The 21051-nt window shown below is 36.2% G+C and overlaps 1 protein-coding gene across 1 annotated transcript; it reads right to left on the bottom strand.

Annotated features, from left to right (window-relative positions):
* Positions 1-235: 235 nt before the first annotated feature.
* Positions 236-20849, bottom strand: LOC144449227 (uncharacterized). Its single transcript, XM_078139737.1, has 6 exons — positions 20787-20849; positions 20308-20485; positions 20022-20063; positions 19738-19849; positions 3628-3826; positions 236-2793 (listed from the first exon to the last, which is right to left on the bottom strand). Exons 2-6 carry the CDS (start codon positions 20394-20396, stop codon positions 803-805), a joined length of 2433 nt encoding a protein of 810 aa, XP_077995863.1. The 5' UTR covers positions 20397-20485; positions 20787-20849; the 3' UTR covers positions 236-802.
* Positions 20850-21051: the final 202 nt, after the last annotated feature.

Here is a 21051-nt window from a genome sequence, read left to right as displayed (position 1 = left end):
CCTGCCCACACACAACAATCCTTTTGAAGTGATCAGGAACATAGTGAACATGTATTATTAACATCTATGCTACGACGGCATTTATACATTTTTTGTCATCTGTAATTCTTTTTTTTTTGTTCTGACAGACTTAAAGGAAAACAAGTTCTGAGAACACAATGAAATTTGGAAACTATACACAAATATAAACATAAAAGTCATTGTATAAAATTCATTGTCAACATTACAGCTACATGTAATATTCTTTCTACAGAGCAATACTGTGAATTTGTAAATTGAACAAGTCTAGTCACATCTGAATTTATTTGATATATTTATCACATTTCTATTAATATCCATGACCAAAACAACTTAATATTCATACTATTTTCATACTAAAATCAGGTTCACTGCCAATGGAAATTCATTGAGCTATCAATATTCAGTTTCCCTGCCATTGAATATTCATAAAGGTAGTCAATATTCAGAGTCCCTGTCAATAAATATACAGAGCTTTTCAATATTCAGATTCCCCGCCAATGAATATTCATAATGTAGTCAATATTCAGGATCCCTGCCAATGAATATTCATAATATTCGTAATAGTAATCAATACTCAGGTTCCATACAATTCCAAGGCAAATATATACATATGTATGTATATATTTATTCTTATCAGCACAAGATTTTTAGTATTCTTCATGAATATTGGGAGGCAACAAATATTACAATGAATATTCATATAATTGATAAATAATCAGGTTCCCTGGCATTATGTATATAAATATCACCTATAATATATTGAATATTCATGAATCTGTCGTCAATGGCCCACTGTGATGGATTTTAATGAATCATTTGATATTGTCACAGGAACTGTTTTGACAGAATTATTTTGATTGACAACAGACTCATTCATAGCTGATTGGCTAACACTATGCTTAACTGTCGTCTCACTGCCAGATGATTTGCTGACACCATGATTGATGGATATCTGAGTAGGCGATTTGCTGACTCCTTGATTGACAACCGACTCACTAATGGACGACTGGTCAACAGTTCGATGCATGGAAGGCATAGTAACAGGTGATTGGCTTAAATTGCGACTAATAGCTGCTTGACTGGCTAATGATTGGCTAACAGTGGCCACACCAGGTTGACTGGCAGATGGCTGGCTTGAACTATGGCTGATTGGTGGTTGACTGGCAAGTAATTGGCCAGGAGTATGGATAGCTACAGGATGACCGGTAGTTGACTGTTGGGTTGGGAAATGGCCACTCGGTTGCCCATTGGGTGACTGGCTTACCATATGACCTAAACTAGCTTGGTTGATATTTGGAGAACTTACATGACTAACCATGCTATGATTTACCACTGGTTGACTAATAGCTAACAAGTTTGCAGCATGTTTCATATCTGGTTGACTATAAGCCATCTGGCCAAAACTGTAACTAACTGCTGGTTGATTAGTTGTCAATTGACTACCCACATACTTAACACCTGGTTGACTAATACCTATTTGGTTAACACCATGATTGGGTGTTGGTTGACTTACAGCTGACTGGTTTGAAGTATGCAGGACTGCTTTACTGATGCCTGATTGGTCAGAACTCTTTGTGACAACTGCTTGACTTGTGGGTAACTGACTAGATGTGTGTTTGATATCTGGTTGTTTAGTACCCGGAATGTTCACATTGTGACCAGACTGACTAGAAGTGTATTTGATACCTGGTTGGCTTATCAAGGACTGGGTGACACCTGGTTGACTTAGCAATGACTGGGTGACACCTGGTTGACTGAGTAATGATTGTGTGACACCTGGTTGGCTGATCAAAGGCTGTGGTGTGATACCTGGTTGACTTAGCAATGACTGTGTGACACCTGGTTGACTGAGTAATGATTGTGTGACACCTGGTTGACTGATCATAGGCTGTGTGACACCTGCTTGGCCAATTAATGACTGGGCAACACCTGGTTGATTGATCAATGATTGGCTGACACCTGATTGACTGATCAATGATTGGCTGACACCTGATTGACTGATCAATGATTGGCTGACAACTGATTGACTGATCAATGATTGGCTGACACCTGGTTGATTGATCAATGACTGGTTGACACTATGGTTTGCACATGATGGATGGACAACAGCAGATGTAAGCATTGTTGGTGCTATTGCAGACGGTGTCAAAACCGATGATGGAAGAGGCATGCCGTACACAGGCTGCTGTATTGACTTGCCAACCGTTGGGTTGACGATTGGTACTATAGTTGGACGTGCTTGCGGTATCAAAGTTTGTGGAATATTTGAAGCTTGGGTGATCATTGTTGGAGGAACAGATATTTGACCCAGATTGAGAGAGCTCTGACCCGACAATAACTGTTGAAAAGACTGTGTGGACTGGATGATTGGTGCATGAGAAAGAAGTGGATGTGTAACTGGTGGGATTGCATTTTGTGTGGTACCCATTGTCACCATTGGTTGGTTAATAATTGGTGGTTTCACATGTACTGGAGTGGCACTTGTGTGGCTCTTCATTGTTGGCTGCGACACAATAGAACTTTTGGTGTTTATTGGGGAATTAGCTGTAGGACCAATGATGGGCATTTTCTGAGCAGTCGACACCATCTTCTTCGGTGGTAGCCTCACTGAAACTGGAATGTTGACTGGTCTTGGGGACATTGATTTACTTGGGCCTGTGACTGTTGGTTTTTCCACGCGACCATGTGATAAAGATGGAGGGAAACTTGATGGCATTTTTGATACCAGTGGATGTGGCTGTTTGGTGACTGCAATTGGTTCGTCTTCATCCTCTGAAAAAATGTATAAATGATACACATAATTAGTTACATGACAACAAACTAGCATTATAAGGTACATTATAAACAGTTTTGCCTCTATGGTTTTTGACACAGAACTTTTGGACCTAAAATACAGTAAAACTGGTATAAAGCTGATGATGCTTGAGGCTTACTGAAACCCTGACAACAATATGGGCACATTTCTAAAGCAAGTACTATACTTCATTAACTTTGTATGTCAAATTTCAACTATCAATATCCAAAAATAAAAATCCTCAGTCTGAAAGAAATTTTTCAATTTTCCAAAGATTTAATATAATTGTTAAAGTTAAAACAAACTGAGAATTGCTGAGGCCAACATGTCACTGATGTGTAAATTATCTTTCCAGCAAAAACTTTGCAGCTACTATCCAATAGCATGTCCACATGTCCAATGTTAGTGTATCACTAACATGATGTCCATTATTCAATAGCAGATAAATGATCATGTGACAGCTATTTTCCAACAGCAGGAAGTAGAAATTATCATATGATAGCTATTTACCAATAGTAGGACAGTAGAAATTATCATGACAGTTATTGACCAATAGCAGGACAGTAGAAATTATCATATGACAGTTATTGACCAATGGCAGGATAGTAGAAATTATCATATGACAGTTATTGATCAATAGCAGGACAGTAGAAATTATCATATGACAGTTATTGACTAACAGCAGGACAGTAGAAATTATCATATGACAGTTATTGACCAATGGCAGGACAGTAGAAATTATCATATGATGGCTTTTTCCAACAGCAGCACAATAGAAATTATCATGTGACAGTTATTGTCCAATGGCTTACCTGATGCAGTTGATGTAGATACTTGGTCTTCATCGATTTCAAGTTCTCGGTGTCTTGTACTCCAAGGCATTACTATACTTCTATCAAAATGCTCACTGAATTCCAGTTTCATTGGTGCAAGTTTTTGTTGGTAAGCAATCTTCTGACGAGCTAGTCGATCCATTTCATGTTCATATTCCTTTTCTTTCCTTTTCAAGAGCTTTCATAAAAATAGACAGAGAGAGAAACTGCGGTCAAAATTGTGTGATAGGTTTTCACAGCAATGAAAATATCAACCACATTTGCAAGTCACTGAAAAGAAGAAGTTAACACACTATTACTGAATATACAATATTGTAATCTCCTACATTTATATCACCCATTCTGACTGGTTATGTGTTTATTAGGGTGTGTAGAACTACATTTATATCACCCATTCTGACTGGTTATGTGTTTATTAGGGTGTGTCGAACAACATTTATATCACCCATTCTCACTGGTTATGTGTTTATTAGGGTGTGTAGAACTACATTTATATCACCCATTCTCACTGGTTGTGTGTTTATGAATAAAAACCAGGAATCCATGCTGTTCTATTGTACAATAACAGTCAAACTTCGTATTGACTGACAGGATATTTTCCATACAAATAGTAATAAATACAGATTTAAAGGCTAGGGTTCTCACATTACTGTTATCTTATCAGTAGAGACATAAGGATTACACAGGATTATACTTTTGCTTAGATTATGTAGAGGGCTTCACACTGCAAAATATAGTCCATTCCTGGGCCACTCTAAGTTTTAGTCTGACCTAAAAATACAGTGTGAAAGCGTTAGGGTGGTCTAAGTCTGACTTCTAATAGTCCGGACCATATTTGTCAATGTGAAGGCATTTAGAGCAGACTAGGTCCTAAATCACGCCCTCGCTGGTGACCGCCCTGCAGTAAGCATTTGTCACTCTCAGTTGTGGTAATGGCGGGTCGCAGCTGTGTTACTATGTACTATATACTCATGTTTCTGTGCTTTGCAAAGTGCACTGTGATAGTTTTATGGAATGTGCTATATGAAAACATTAGATTAGATTAGATTAGATTAGATTAAAACAAGGAGACAAAATGCCTGATTTCTATCATCCGATGTAAAGTCACTGTCAAAGGTGCACTGGCCACCAATGACAACAGAAATATTTTTTAGCATTTTCATCTCGATCTCTGTCTGTTTCTTCATCAAATATCTCTTGAATACGTCTTAATCTGTTGAAATACCTCCGAGTCTGATGGAACAATCTTACTCTACTAATGTGTATGTAAAAAACGCATCATCAACATAAATAGTACGATCAGTATGTTGTTGTCATGGTCAGCCATTTCGGTTTATATTTGGGGTAGATGCAATAATTGTAGCATTTGTTGTGATTTTGAGGGTTAACTGGAAGCAAACGCTACTGCTGGGCAAACTCAAATAGACGAGATCATGCTGAAAACGTGAGCGAGATGTCAGTGTTTCAAAATGCTGCATACATGCGTTTCTACTTTTGCCAATTTTGACGGGATTGGGATACCTCTGAACATTTCTTGGGTCTTGAAGGCTCCGTCATTAATATCAGAGTTAGGAAATGTCTGATGTGATTCAGATCTGAATTGCTTCCGTATTTGCGTTAATGTTACAGGAATTGTAGTCTTTGCTTCCAGTTAAACAACGGAATGAAAAAAATGCACAAAAACAGAAGAAAACCCCTCAAACTCACAATAAAAGCTACAATTATTGCAGGCTTATGTTTAGGGTAGAGGACGCTGTCACTTTGGAACATTACTCCGGGTCCATTGTTTCACAAATCTAGTCTGAAAGTGGACTAAATAATGAACTATCATTTTTTAGTGATTTTAGAGCAGACTATATTTTGCAGTGTGACGCCCCCTTAAGATACATATTCTTGCTGGCTGATAACATGGCATGAATGTCTATATTTTACAGACTAACGTTTGCTCTGGGTCAACTTTTTTAATAGCTTTGTCAAACAACTGTTTTAAGTACCTAATAGTTAATCGTTTTCAAAGTGAGCCTTTATGACATGCCAACACAAGATATTAACTTTACACTTCAAAATTGGTTAGCTGATAAATATATATTAAGTTGCATCATTGACCATACACATGCATATAGCACAAGTACATGATCTCCTATGAAATGTTTGAACAACTAATCCTTTGCTTATAGCCGACTGAAATTTGAACTTTGATTTTAAGCACAACTATGTGGCACAATCATATACATGTACAAAGTACACATACGTGGCCACATAATGGAAAAATTCTTGAGAAATCATAGCACGGATACAGGTCGCTGGCTTATTAGACAGACACAGAGACACCTAGAATGCTTTAAATAGAGTAACTGGTATATAAAGACAGCCATAGTTAACCTAAAACTGGGTACAGTTCATGACCACATAATAAAAAGATTTAACATAAACTAATAAATACATTCTGCTATAACTATCAATATCAGTCACACTGATTAGACATGATTAAAATACAATACTCACTATCTAGGACAACTTGTTTCTAAATAAAGACAATGAACAAATAAATATTGTTGAAAATAACCATCAAACTAAAAAGAAATTAAAAAGATTGATGATAAACTGTTCATAGTTATTATTCACGTTTTATATCAAGGTCATTTTTCTAATTCAAAAGCTAATTTCTGACCTTCCTCAAAGGTGAACTAGAAATTGTGTCAGGGATTACTCCAACTCAATGACCTAATTTGATGCACCTTTGCTGCCTGATACTGCCCTCTAGAGTTCACAATGACTGCCCTCTTGAGTTCAAAATGAGAAATCTTGACTGGCTTTGTGTGTCTACTCATTATGTCATTGACTACTTGTAAACTCTTGATGCAGTCAGTAGTAATGAGGACATTATACAAATCAGTGTCATGAACAACTCACTGAAATTACAACAAAATTTACCATATACATTTGACTGGTAAACAAACTACAGCTTTTTGTAGACAAATTAGACTGTAAGATACGTCGTGTTGTTCAGCCCTATCAGGCTTCTTAACCACTTAATGAGTGCTGGCTGAGCACTGCACGAATGTCTGTATCTTACAGATTATATACAAATCTTCATGAAAAAATAAAATAAGTTGAACAGTTTGAATTCCTTTCTCATCTATTTCTCCAACGGCAGATTTCAAATGAAGTCATTTATGCCAAAATAAATCGGTGAGGCCACTTTCACTGGTGATTGCTGAATAAAAAAGGTAAGATTTATTTCAAATCATAGACAAAGACGATAGGGCAAAGAAGAACGTGTACACTGTTGTCAACAGTACATTGGTGTGCCACCCCTACCTCATAATCATGGTATGAATTATGAAAATCTACGCCAGTTTTAATGTACCCCTCTGACTCAGATACTGAGTTTCAGAACCTTAGCGACAACACTGTACATGGTAGTTTCACTGTGCTTTTCTCAATTCTGGTAGTTTTCCTTTTCGTCCTTAACTGAAAATAAGTTGACTAAATGCAATATGTCACACTATATAACCACCATTACTGTTAGCATGTGTTCCAATTCAAATGAACCATGACGGACTTAAGCCCTTTAAAAAATATGAAAACAGGATGTGTTGTCAGTGCGAACAAGAATCTTGACAGCTAAAAGGCACCACCTCTGTGGACTAAGTTACAGAATAATGATATATCTATTTACATCATACAATGGTGTTGGCGTTGTTGCTAAGGCTTGACAAACCCTAGTAACAGCCAATATGAAATCTGCTTCAAGAATTCATTCTTTTCCCTCGAGACTTTGTTGAATGTTCCCAGAAAACACTGAATGTATTTTGGGCATAATTAATTAAAATTTTCTGTCACTACAAACTAGCCCACAGACTTGGTTCTCTGGTTGGAATCTGTTGTTCTGTCAGCTTCTATGTCAGGTTAGATACATGTATCAAAGTCTTTAAGTTACCACAAAATGACTTTTTTTTCCCATTAGGTTTAATAAAGAAAATGTGTGGTTCCATTAACATTCAATTTTAGAACAGGTGGGGTACATGTAGGTAGATTTTTTAGTGTCTAGTTCAGGTTTTCCACGGTTTTCCAACTGGTCTCTTTGTTATTTATTTCTTCCCATCAGATGTACAGCTATTACAGATTGGAAGAACTCTTTTATATTGTCTTTTTAGTTGATGTCAGTTTCCACATCCACTATTTTTGGCGAGACTTCATAATTTTCATGATTTTATTATTTTTTCCCCTCATACATAAAGAAAAGTTAGGGTCGGCAGTAAAAAACTAGCTGAGGTCGGGTAATCAGAACCAAACAATTATTTTTGTCTAGGCTTTATCTACATGAAAAAAATATTAGAAGCTTAATTCATCATGGCAGGTACTCAACCGTCTATAAAGTCATTTTTCCAAAATATCTGTTGCATAGTCAAATTATCATAAATTTTATTAAACGCCAAAACTTGTTAACAGTAATTTTGAGCTGCATGTTCTCCTGTTTTTTAAAAAATGTTTTTGTGTTTCATGTGACTCGAATGATGTACATGCAAGGTTAAGGAGCTCAGGATATATAGAAAATATACCAAAATCAATCCGCCATGTGATGAGGCCTTGGCATATGTCGAGATTTACAATAAAAGGCGATTTATTTTTAGTATAATGTCCCTTACTGTCTCTAAAAATGTCCAAATTATTGATTGCAGACGTATTGTAGCACTTCAAGAAGTATATGATAAAACCTTGGTCGTACGGCTTATGCACCTCCTAAAGTCGGGCCCCTTCCACCAAACAACCAATATCCAGATTATATGAATATGTCCTGGTTGTCTTTTGAAATCAACTTCATACAGATGATGTATTATTACATTTGTACCAGTAATTAATAATAATCTTTATTTATTTATTTATACTGGATAGTTCTTTAATTAAGTATATAAACACTTGTCTCCCAAGAAGTCCAGTGAGGGCCATCCCTCATGGGTTCAGTGTTAATGCAGGAGGAAACCGGAGTACCCGGGAAAAACCTGCGTTGTTCGGTAGAGTCAAACTGAACGACGTTCTTCTTACTTACAGCGTTTTCAATTTAATCGAACCCTGAATGGGTTCGAACCCCGACCACAGTGGTAAGAGACAAGTGGTTTAACCACTCGGCCACGGACAACCTCAATTACTTACACTGGTGCATGTGCATACTAGTGGTACCTGCACTGTAGTGCAACACTGAAAACATTATTGCATACCTGCATGCAAATCATGATGCAATGATTGTTCACTACATACAAAATCGCATTATCGTGCTATATGATTTTTATGATTCTTAAGGAACTTTGCCATTTCAGATAAACATATGTAGTTATAACAGAACCCCATGCCACATGAGTTTCACTGTGGGTAGTCAGGGGTATTTGCACTTGTGCTTGTTGTGTTTTCTTATATACTTTCACTAGCGTAGTGAGCACAGGCAAGAGAACACGACAATCACTCGTGCAAATGCCCCAAATAAACCACACTTGCACTCCTCACAGGATTCTGTCATATTATCCACTATTATATAATATTCTAGCATGACAAACATGAAAAGATACCCCATATGTTAAAGCTATGCTTTACTAAGGTTGGATAACAATGGAAAGAGAAAGGAGTATTAAATCAACTAAAACTAGTATGGTGCACTAACCACAAACACTGTACCATAGTATTAATTAGCAAATCAGGCAAAATGACTTGGGGACCCTTTTTTGATTTTATTTACTGTCCTTATGAAATACAATGGTAGAAAATCAAAGTAGATTTTGCCTTGATGTTCTTGTCTTCAAGTTTTAATATCATTATAACTGCAAAGAATGGCATTACAATTCACATGCTGCTGTGCTAACATAAAACACATGACAGTTCTGTTCATGTCACCATTCAACAATACCATATTATTTATACCTGGACTTATATCAAAGACACACAGACATAACAGCTGTTAGTGGATTAATGGAGTTTTAACTCCAGTGTACAATAGTATGTGTATGTATATATATAGACAGATAGACTGAATCTAAGGCACATATTCTTCCTTATCATTCCTTAAAAGCTGCACTAGCTGCATCTTAAACATTTTTTCTAAACTGTTTTGTTAAATATAACGACTTCCTGATAATATAGTACATCCTGTACAGTATTGAATCACCTGTGGATAAATGTATTTGGGTGGCCGTCACATAGTATGATGCAATATATCAAATTAATTTTTTTAGGTCCACACTCACAACTCATCATCCATTATAAATCATGATTTCAACTTATTACGATACTACTTATAGATAAAATAGACCTCTAATTAACATATACTATGTCTAATTATTGCTATGGTAACAATTGTCAGTGAATATATTGTTGGTTGTCTGATTGAAAAAATAATACCCAGTTACAGATACTGCAAATTTAAAATTGTGTTTTCAAGACAAATTTCGGCTATTTGACCTTGAATATGTTGCTCAAGGTCAAAAGTTAAGATCTCATTAGAAAACTTACTATTGATAATGTCGGGGTAGACACTTGAATGGACTCATATGTGTCCATGCTTTTGGAGATATGAGGCAAAACATACTTTTTTATCACAAATATGGCTGCCATTTTGCCATAATGGTGAAGGCCACATAATGAGTATGTTACCTTTGTGCAGAGTTTGGCTGAAATAGGCTGACGCATGTTTACAGAAATGAGAATGCACATATTGAGGGATGGATGAAATCCAACGTAATAGCCCCCTTGAGGTGTTGGCCATTGGGGCTCAAAAGTAGTGTTATCTTACAGCTCTTCAGAGACTAAACAGATATCCTATGACACAACTTGTTGCTATAACAATAACACTTCACATACTACACCGATGAAGATTCATAGGCTTCAAGGTTTATAAATACAAATGACAATTTCTACTAGACATTATAAATGAAATAATTTACTGAATACTCGTACAATCAACAAATTTTTTGAAATAAAATGTTTCATTCATAACATGGACCAGTTCGCATTTTAGCAAACTACTCGAAAAAAGAAGCCAATTTTGACTTCAAATGAAATGAAAACAAGCGACCTATCGGTCAGAATAGCTCCGCTGGTTTTTTTTTAATTTAATTTTTTATTTTGGTGACATGTAGAAGTGGTTCAGGTCTTCAGCTCTTCGAGTCACTATGCAGTTTTGTTTTAGCGATGCAATAAAGTGGTTAGTGGTTTCATATGATGTCTCACTATAAAACACATTTTACACAGAAGTTGGTAATGTATTGTACTTTTATACCATAGTCACCATTTTATAACAAAAATCTACTGTTATGAAAAATTGCACAAAATCTCAGAAAAAAATGACTGGGAAATGCACACAAGAAAAAGAAAAAAAGAGGATTTTGAGGTTGGCTATAAGTAATTCCAGTGTCTTACAGCTGTAACCCTGGAAAATTTTAATGAAGAATGAAATAAACTAGGGATCTAAAATAATTTTGAGGCAATTTGAATTTGAATTTTCTAACAAATTTACAAAGTCAACAACATTCAACTTGTTCTAGTTGTGGTAGATATATATAGGGAAGAAATGTATTAATCGCCATCTTAGTTTCCGTACGGCGACAATCTCAAGTACCCGGAAGAGAGTCATTCTCAGCCATACGTTACAGTGGTAACACTCGTTCATGTTCGGTTACCTTTCACAAAGAAAACACAACGAAATGGTTGAAATGATCTTTTTTTAATTTCTTTTCATCACAACAACAAAATCTGCGTGATCAAAAGTGTTGTAAACTAAACCAGAAAGAATTATCGGACTGGCTAAACTTCCCGATGAACTGGAAGGTCCTACTACTTCCAAGTAAGCCTCGATAGTACTATAGTACGTGAGAAAATCGTCTCAAACTAGCGATACAACTTTCAAAATATAACTTGACATGTCTTCATTTGTTAGAGTTATACAATTCAAGACGGGTTTTCACTCGAAAACAACAATTCTGTGAATAATGACACTCTGAACGCAGCGATTTCTCGGACGATGTTACCACTGTAACGTATGGCTGACAACGACTTGCTTCCGGGTTAGTCCCTCGTGCATACGGGTGGATTGTCGGCGATTAATACATACATGTACATCGTCTGATATTTTAATTCAGTGTTTTTTGTGACCGGCGCCTGTCAGCAGACTCTGCCATTTTTTTCATCATTCCATTGTATTTAAACCTTGTACTTGACATTTCGCAATATTTATAATTCTCAACAAAATACCTCAACATGCCTCACTTCGCTCGTACTCAAAGCAGCCCCGCACGTAGTCCTGCTTGCATACGGAGGAATTCGAGACTCGATTCTGACAATTGTCCCTCCCCCTCCGGTGTTTAGAGTCAAGTCAGTAATACAGACTCGTGCACCCGAGGACTACCCCGCGCGGTATGATCACTGACACTGATGACATGATGAGAGAGAACCTTTTCGGATTTACATGTAAAACGGGGAAAGATACGCAAAACATAACGCAAAGTCTGAAGCCAAATTAAAGTTGTAATTATTTTAATTATTTTTACTTGCCAAATATTTGCATTTTGGAAAGGCAAGACACGTTCATGTCGTTGTGATGTGAACTGTCGGCCATATTTAAACTTCAACCGCATGCCTGGCATGCCCTTCCTTACGCAAGTTGTCTGAATTCTGGTTCACTGTCATTCCAAATTGCACGACAATATAGAATTAACTACAAGTTACATGTTATCTGAAAACATCACACTTTTATAGTGGGTCTGAAGTGTGATTTTAGTGAGTACTAAGAACGTCCTGTGTTGATACTCAAGATACTTGCTGTGGAAAATCGCTCGGTCGAATGAGGTCACCTTCAGCTTCTGGTCGAATCAGGATAGAGTATGCAAATGAGGATGTTGCGGATTGGCTGATAATGTAGAAGGGTGCAGAATTGGATTTGAAGTTTACAACCCTGTTTCGAACAAATGCTTGTCATTTGGGCGCCCAATGCGTAGAATTATGACTATAGCACATATTACATTGCTTGTTTGACGTCAATAGTGTCTTTTGAAAAGTGGCAGTTTACTTAAAGTCTCGTCGACTGATTTCCAATATGGCGTCGGTCATTATGCTCATTAACATATTCATTTTTTTTTCAAATTACAAAAAAAAAATCATAAAAAATAAAAATGAGGATGTGCTGACTTGAAATTAACAAATCTGAGTAAGCTACCCCCTGCGCATCAACACGCCAGATATCAAAGCAATCTAATAAGAGGTTTTCAAGGAGTTGATGAAAATGACATTTTATGAAAAAAAATCATAAAAAATTGAAAATGGCACAGATCAACTTGGCATGAACAAATCTGAATAGCCTCCCCCCAGGGAACATGCACACCAAATATCGAAGAATTCCGACTGTCACTTATGGAGTAGATAGTAAAAATATAAAAGTTTGACGGACACCTATGATTCACTCTACTCTCTATACCTCAATACCCACCTATACCTAAAGCTACGCTTTCAGCTTTCGCTGACAGCGGAGCTAAAAAAAATGTGAAAGATTCAAGGGAATAAACAGTACTACACCGGTATGAACCTATCAACAATTATATCAACTACTTAATATGTACTGCTCAGTTAATATACTTTCACATCTGGAACCAACCACTTTAATCTAAAGCTACAAGTATATAACATACCTCCCACAAGCTCATTAATTAAACAAACATAATAGGAAAACAGGGACTATTAATTTCAAAGGATAATTTATGCATTGGCTCTGTTCATTAAATACAAAATGAAGCCTGCTTCAGGGTTGCACATGAGGTTGTTATGACAACAGTACACACTACAAGTGGTTACTAATGAACTGATACTTTCATATTTGTAGGAGCAACTATTGTGACTAGAAGTCTCGAAGGTCCAGCCATCAGTCTGCTTATATAACCACTGACTCTATAACCACTGACGTAAGCAGAAGGAAAGCCTAAATGTGTCAGACTATGCCACTGACTGACTAATAGAATATATCTCCTGTATTTGACAAAGATACATACTGATTCCATTGCACAAGTGATTGACTGACCAATATCTCCTGTATATAATGACAAACATAAAGTACCTATTCCATTGTACAAGTGATTGAACACAAGTCTAAAGTAAAAATTGACACATTTTGTTTTCTGATGGTATTTAGTGAATTATGCTGGTAAATACAACTGTTACATACCCACCAACATCACTGTGATTTCACTTCAAATAAAGATGACATGAAGTCTTGGACTGACCTTCATCACACTGCATAGTCCCATCATGTCTGATGACACCATAGCAGTCTTGCCACACTGATGACATGCATTGCCATGGAAATCTATGTTCACTTGAATTAAAATGAATTCTCTTGGAAAAGCCAAAATAAAATGTGTGATACCTGTCTTTATATGAATTTAGATGAAAAACTAAGAAACAGATCACATGCCAGGAAAAACGTCTTGAATTCAGATATTTAAATACTGGGATAATTATCACCTTAATGTTACCTATAAATCAAAATGCTGTAACAGAGTTGTGATCTTCCACCAATTTTAATAATCCTCAAACCCATTTATCTATAGCATATCAAAGGTATTGATAACTTGTAATAGTGTACTTTCCTAATTTATATATTTATTTTTATTTATTTCTTTTTATTTTCACCAAAAAGGATGACAGAACTTAGACTGGGAAAGTGTACATGACAAAAAACATAATTTAATATTGCATGGTCACCCTCCCTGGTGAGGGCCATGGAAATAGTTCAGTGGAACTAGTCTTAATCCAATGGCCCAGACACACAACAAATAAACTACAAAACAGAAAATAAAATAAAACAAAAACATATCTGAAAACAAGTGTTCTGTAAGAAAGATACGCTAAGTTACATACAAACCCTCAAAAAAACCCAAAAAAAACCCAACAAACAAACAAACAAGCCCTTAGGTCTTAGATACGATGTGATTTCTTAGTTCCTCTTTGAATGCCTACGATATAGAAAATGACTATCATTTCTTTAGAAAATTCCTCCCAAGATGGTTTTATTACCCTTCATATGATAAATTCATATCAGTGTTAAGTTCACAAAACATTACAAAGTTTAATGAATGTGTATTTCCTTTATTATGCATTCAAATGAGAAACTCGGTTTCCATTCATGTTTTCTGAACTGTACACATTGCATGTTATGTAAGCTCTTTGGACCTGTGGTGTTGCAAATAAACTTACATTTAAGTATCAAAACATTCTGATAGAGTTGTGTTTCTACAACAATTAGAAACACCCCCCCCCCCCCCTCCTGTAAGGGATACTTTGTAATGGTTAACTAGTTCAATCATGGCAATAGTGATAACACATCTATTATACCTCCATATGCTAATAATGGTAGAAAAAGCAACAATTTGTCTCATGGAGGTCATGTTTGAATTTGATATGTATTACTACAACATACTTTGAACTTGATCATTACTTACTGCAACAAGCCCCTCCCAACACTCATGGTTTTAACACTTTAACCCCCCCCCCCCCACCCCCATACACTTAGTTGAATACTAATACATGTGAAAGACAATTACAATGATAAATAACTGCAAAAATATACAAAATACTGAGACTTCTTTCTGGGCCTCTATTCAAATCAAGACTAGAGTTTTCTATGAATTGGTTTTCATTATATTCTAAGACAATCACCAATCATGGTTGGTTAATCACACTCCTGCTGAGGGCAATATCCCTCCATTGTCTTGACTTGTTAACAATGTACTGATGGGAGGTCACACTAGAGGTTACATGGGGTTGATGCTATGCTAATACTATTCAATATACAATGCCAAGAGGCAAGGATTTGAAAACAACAGTCTTGTCTTCAAGGTTAGAACAACTAATGTAAACAGAAACAATGCTGGAAAGGGGAGGACAAGGGGATGGGGGGGGGGGGGGGGGGTAGGAGGAGAGCAGCAAAGTAGGATGCTTGGCGCATTTTCAGTCATTTGCTTAAGTGTAAACAACCAAGGTAACACTAACAGGGTGGAGATGTTAATTTTTGGTTTTGTCTCAAAGAGAATCACCCCCCCCCCCCTCACAGTAAATTGGTTGGGAACTTTGATTAGCTTTAACCTTTATCTTAATGGAGTACATATTCCAGTAGGCAATGCCACGTTTTGGACTACATCAATGTGCAATGTATGTTTGTTACGAAAGTCAGAGTTCATCGAAGGTTACAGTACAGGGCACAGACGTCACATTAGGTTCTCCTACACAAATGGAGTGCATACTCAAAATAGAAGTACATATTAGGAGACTAGTCATTGCTGACCTTGTTACCTGTATTAGGGCTTTCCTTAGCTTCTTTGTAGACTACTCAGGTTACATTTATATCTGTCATTTGCTGGTATATTTCTTGTAGTTATATTGTACACAACAAAACACCAATCAAAATTTTCTGTTTATGGTTTTTTAAGGTCTTTCTTTGTGTTTACCTTGGACATTTACACTGTTTAGTCCTTCCATGGATGCTTATTCTCTTTGAGTTTTCATATTGAGGCTGTTGCATAATACACTAATATGAATTATTTATATTATTATTATGACAGGACTGTGTATTTATACAGTATCAGTGTGCCCTATAAGCCAATTTTATGCACCATTGACACACACATTTCTAGTGATACACTAAAATTTGGTGTTTCTATATCTCCTATTATGTGGTGACTCACAAGAAATGCCAATTTTTATCATTTTGACCAAGAACAAAAAAATTTGGTTATCATTAGAGGGCACATTGTCCAGCACTATGTTGTTAATTCACCACAGACAATAGTACTGTATCCTGTTCTCATCAACACTAACAGGTAATAAATTATCTTGAGTGTTTTAACCCCTCAGAATGGGGATACACTGAAGGTTTGGTTTCATTATTTGTCAGTCCCCAGTCACACAGTTTTAGAAACATAACATGTGGTCTATTTCACTTCATCTTGTGATTATGTGCAAGTTTATTTATTTTGTGGTTGTATTTATATTGTTTTTTGCATGACTAAATACGACAGCCATTGTGGAAAGCACTTTAAAAACATAGACAACCATCATGTAAATATGATACAGGTATAACAAATGACAGCTGTCATAATGGCATTATTAATTTGGCCAATGTTAAGATTTCCTAACTATTATCATACATGTGTATCAAATACCCTAAATCATAGGCACCATTGATTTATCCTAAAGTTGTGACTTCCTGTGTGGGTACAAAATTAGTAGATATTGTCTGGCTAGACAGTAATGACCTGCATTCTACAAAGGTTAAACCTGCTCTGACTTATGCAATGACTTTTACAGTTGTCACAATATATATATATAATATACCTAAATCAAATCCATTGTATTAATGATATTTGAATAAACAAAATACACTATATATTTACTTTGAGATCAACAAATAAAAATTTAATAATTTTTTTAATTTGACTATTACTTTACCAGTTAACACTTTACTTTGAACTTTGAACTTTGACCCAAGTCAATTTAGTCTTCATTTGATATTCCTACTTATACTTTTTCATCAGTTAATATTGCCTACAGCATTTCTAAGTGTCCAAAAAATTACTGGTACTCCCAGGGTGTCTTTTTATTACATAATTAGTATGCTTAAAACACTACAGGTAGTAAATACTGACATGGAATCAGTAAAATTGTTAATATTCATAAAATATAGTAAAATATCATGTATTCTTCCAAATTTACATCTCTTTGCAGCAAAAATATTTACTTCTCCTTAAAACCTGGAAGCCTTGATTTTTTTTTCTAAATCACACACAAGATATGAAACAATTCCATACAATGAAAAAAATCACATTTTCCATGCTAAATTTGAAGTACCACATATTCAAATTTATTGTCACCGTATCTTATGAACTACCGTAGTCTAGTTCCTATACAGTATCATTAACATTTAGTTAGAAACCACAATGGAATCAAGACTACTTAGGAACTAACTGACTAAAAATTCACCTCTACACAGACAATATCGAAACTGTCCTGTTGACAGGTCAAAGGTCAGAAGAGAACCAAACAAGTCTCAATATGTCAAAACACACCCACTCAAACTAAAACACAATGTATTTTGCCAGTGTACGCTTACAAACAATTTCTCTATGTGGTGACCGACAAGAAATCCTGTTTTTTATCATTTTGATCCAGAACACAAAATTTTATCTTCGCACACTGCTTGTTACTACGGTAATCATGTGATGTTTCTAGATGTCATCCTGGCATTAAGACGGCCAAAACTCTGAATAAGTGACATGTGACCTTATTTCATGAACTGACCATATGACATATTACCACAACATAGAAAACAACAGAATTTCATAAAACGTATTATAAGTTGTAATCCTGATGTTACTGAATGGACCTATGTCATCAACATTTGTCAACATTTTTTTAATCTTAATATGCAAATGAATATATAAATTACATTATGAAAATGAATTTTTACAAACATTACTTTTGGACTTATACCATGGCATGGCATCTAAAAACTGATTAATTCCTATTTTTTTTCCTGAAGTTTTTTGATAGATTTTTATTGGCCATCAAACAACAATCTTGCAGCTGAGGTTAGGGACTCTCAATAACAGCAAGGGGGCGGTGGTGGTGTCAGGGACTCTTGATAACAGTGCGCGAGAGACAGCAAGGGGGGGGGGGGTCCTATTGTACAATAATCTTGTTTAGGACCCCCAGTAAATGACTATATGAGACATGAACACTTTTCTAAAAAAAAAAAAATTAGAATTGTTGTGAACAAACACTATTTTATTGTGAATTGATATTGTTATGAACTTATGTAACACATATGTATTTCTGCTGGGCCAGGCAAAATAAGGATGTACAGAATGCAATCATTTCAGTACCTTCGATTTCTTTCTATTGGGTCTAAATTACCAAGTTCACATTTAATGAAAATTTCGATTTTGAAGTTAAATATCAAGAGTAGTTGTCTCAAAATTTGAGATTTGACATTTTAATATCACGAATCAAAATAATGATTTCACCTCTGACCTTGAAAGATTTAAAATATTTATGTTAATATAATTATTTTTCAACTCTTTACATATCTTACACATAATTCAATAACATGTACTGCGATTTGATTTTTGATTTTACATGATGGCAATAAAACCCCATTTTAGGATATTAATTATGCATTTATGAAAATTGACAATGCTGGTTGCAGTATTTTGTTCCCAAGAAGTCATTGGTATTACAACAAAGAAACACAAATTCACCAAGTGAAAGAGCCAGCCATCTTCGGTAGAGATATTAGAAGAAGAGCAACTGCCCCCAACATAAATGACCCTTTTCTAAAATCAGGTCAACTCTGAGACGCCAAGATGAGGCCTTGAACATTTGCGACCTCTCTTCTAACATCTACTAGAATGGCGGTCACAAACAACGAGCTACATCTCAGTAGATCAACTGATTTATTTAATTTGTGATTTTACAGTCATTTAAAAAAAATATATATATTAAATAAACAAGGTACGTGTATCAAGTTCTAACATAACTAGGAGTATCGATCCCCAACGCAGGCCCCAATCAGCTGCGAGCGGTTTTATACTGAAGTCTCCCTGGTTATATCTAGCCGTGCCTGTTAACACGTGTATGGCCAGTCACGTTGCCTCCACGTTGATTTGCATCTTGTCAATAGCTATTGTCAATGATGTCTGGCCTTTATTGTTATGGCTAAGTGGGCGGGGTTAACCCCAACAGAGCTGGAGCATGTAGAGAGAGCAGGCAGGCAACAGCAAGTCCACTGTACGCCGCAATGTGCTATAACATTTCGTACAAAAAACCACCTTCAAATATATTTGAATATTCGCATTGAATGTCTCTAGCTCTGGCCTTGAACGCAGAAACATGACAAAAAAATGCTTCATCAAGCTTCGATATTTACAACAACCAATTTGTTATGACATTAACCGGCATAAAATGTATTGATTACTTAGGAACTGAACACCAACATTATATTTTATAACAAGACAATTACATTCAGTGTGTAATTAAATAACCATTTGTACAACATACCTGGATAAATCGCAGAGAACTCCGAAGAATACACAAATTTGACGTTTTCTTGTCCTCCATGTTTGGAATATTCTTTTTCAAGATATCGAAACACTCTTTCAAATGAGCTCGCCTGAAACGATGAGCGTAATTGTCAATTTAAACATGCGAAGAACTCAAGATAGATACCTTGTATCATACAACCCAGCATTTTCAATTTCATCCCTCAACACTAAACATCGACCACAACTAAAGGACAAGTAAATCGTAATAGTGCATCGTCTTTTTTATGGGTCAACGCTTACCTATTCTTTTCCAATTTGTTGTGAACTTCCCTTGTACCAGCTCTGCAAAAAGAGAGGACAAAAACATAATTGTCAAACCAAATTGAATAAATATATACGTCAACTTCATGAATGTTCATAATGCCAGCACACAAATTTAGAGGTATTTATTAATATATCGTTTTTAGAAGAATACGGTACTAGTACTGTGACATGTCGTATCGCGTTCACACAACTATATCTTGATACATGGCAACCGTTAACGTCAATAAATGTGTACGTCGAGTAGTGACAGCAAAATCCTTACCCGCCAGATCTCCGCCTCTCTCGATCACCAATGTCGTCGTCATCGTCGAAAGCAATGGCCATTTCCACGCTGTTCTCAGGTGACGACATACTAATCGAGGGGGGCTTGGGAACCGGACTGTGTCTTTTTTCGACCTCATCTTTGGTAGATATAGTTTTGGTGACCACTTCTTCGGGCTCTGAAAAAATTAAATAGGCGGATCTATGAATAGTGCGGCCGTTTACTGATCAATGGGGCTCATCAGGTATGCAACCGTAGACACGTAAGCACTTGGCGGTGGAAACGGCAAAAGAATCGTTCCTGTAAGGGACGATCGTCTATCACGACAACGGTGACAATAACATGAACTAAACACAGAGATAACATGCTAATATCTTGACCATACTACAAACACTTTGATGATTATCCACCAAACGAAATCTAGCCGAGTTTTTTCGGACGCGTCATCCACAAAAACATTAAACATGTGCGTATATTACCACGTGTTTTGGTAGCTTGGGCGCGCCACTCCAAAAACTGAGCGGCTTCCAGAAGAGTATCTATACTCATGGTACACTGGAATTCTGCAGACGTTGATATGATAAAGATAGCAAGTTTGTCGCCGATATTTTAAAACTGTAACCGGCAAATGTGGTCCATAAATTCACCGGTAAACCAGCGATCTTTTAGCAAGATGGCGCGGGTTCACTCATCGTGCTGCAAACATAACACATACTTGAAGCATGTGACAGCTAGATGCTCGAC

Source organism: Glandiceps talaboti, chromosome 18 (assembly GCF_964340395.1).
Source record: "Glandiceps talaboti chromosome 18, keGlaTala1.1, whole genome shotgun sequence".
Classification (NCBI taxonomy): domain Eukaryota; kingdom Metazoa; phylum Hemichordata; class Enteropneusta; family Spengelidae; genus Glandiceps; species Glandiceps talaboti.
Note: the sequence above shows the minus strand (reverse complement) of the source record. Positions and strands in the feature narration are given on the sequence as shown.

Excerpts from the sequence above, each read along its gene's own strand:
- LOC144449227 (XM_078139737.1), bottom strand. The coding sequence starts at position 20,396 with ATGTCGTCACCTGAGAACAGCGTGGAAATGGCCATTGCTTTCGACGAT. Across the intron at positions 19,850-20,021 it reads AACAAATTGGAAAAGAATAG|GCGAGCTCATTTGAAAGAGT; the intron begins GTAAGCGTTGAC and ends TCATCGTTTCAG. Across the intron at positions 2,794-3,627 it reads ATCTACATCAACTGCATCAG|AGGATGAAGACGAACCAATT; the intron begins GTAAGCCATTGG and ends ACATTTTTTCAG.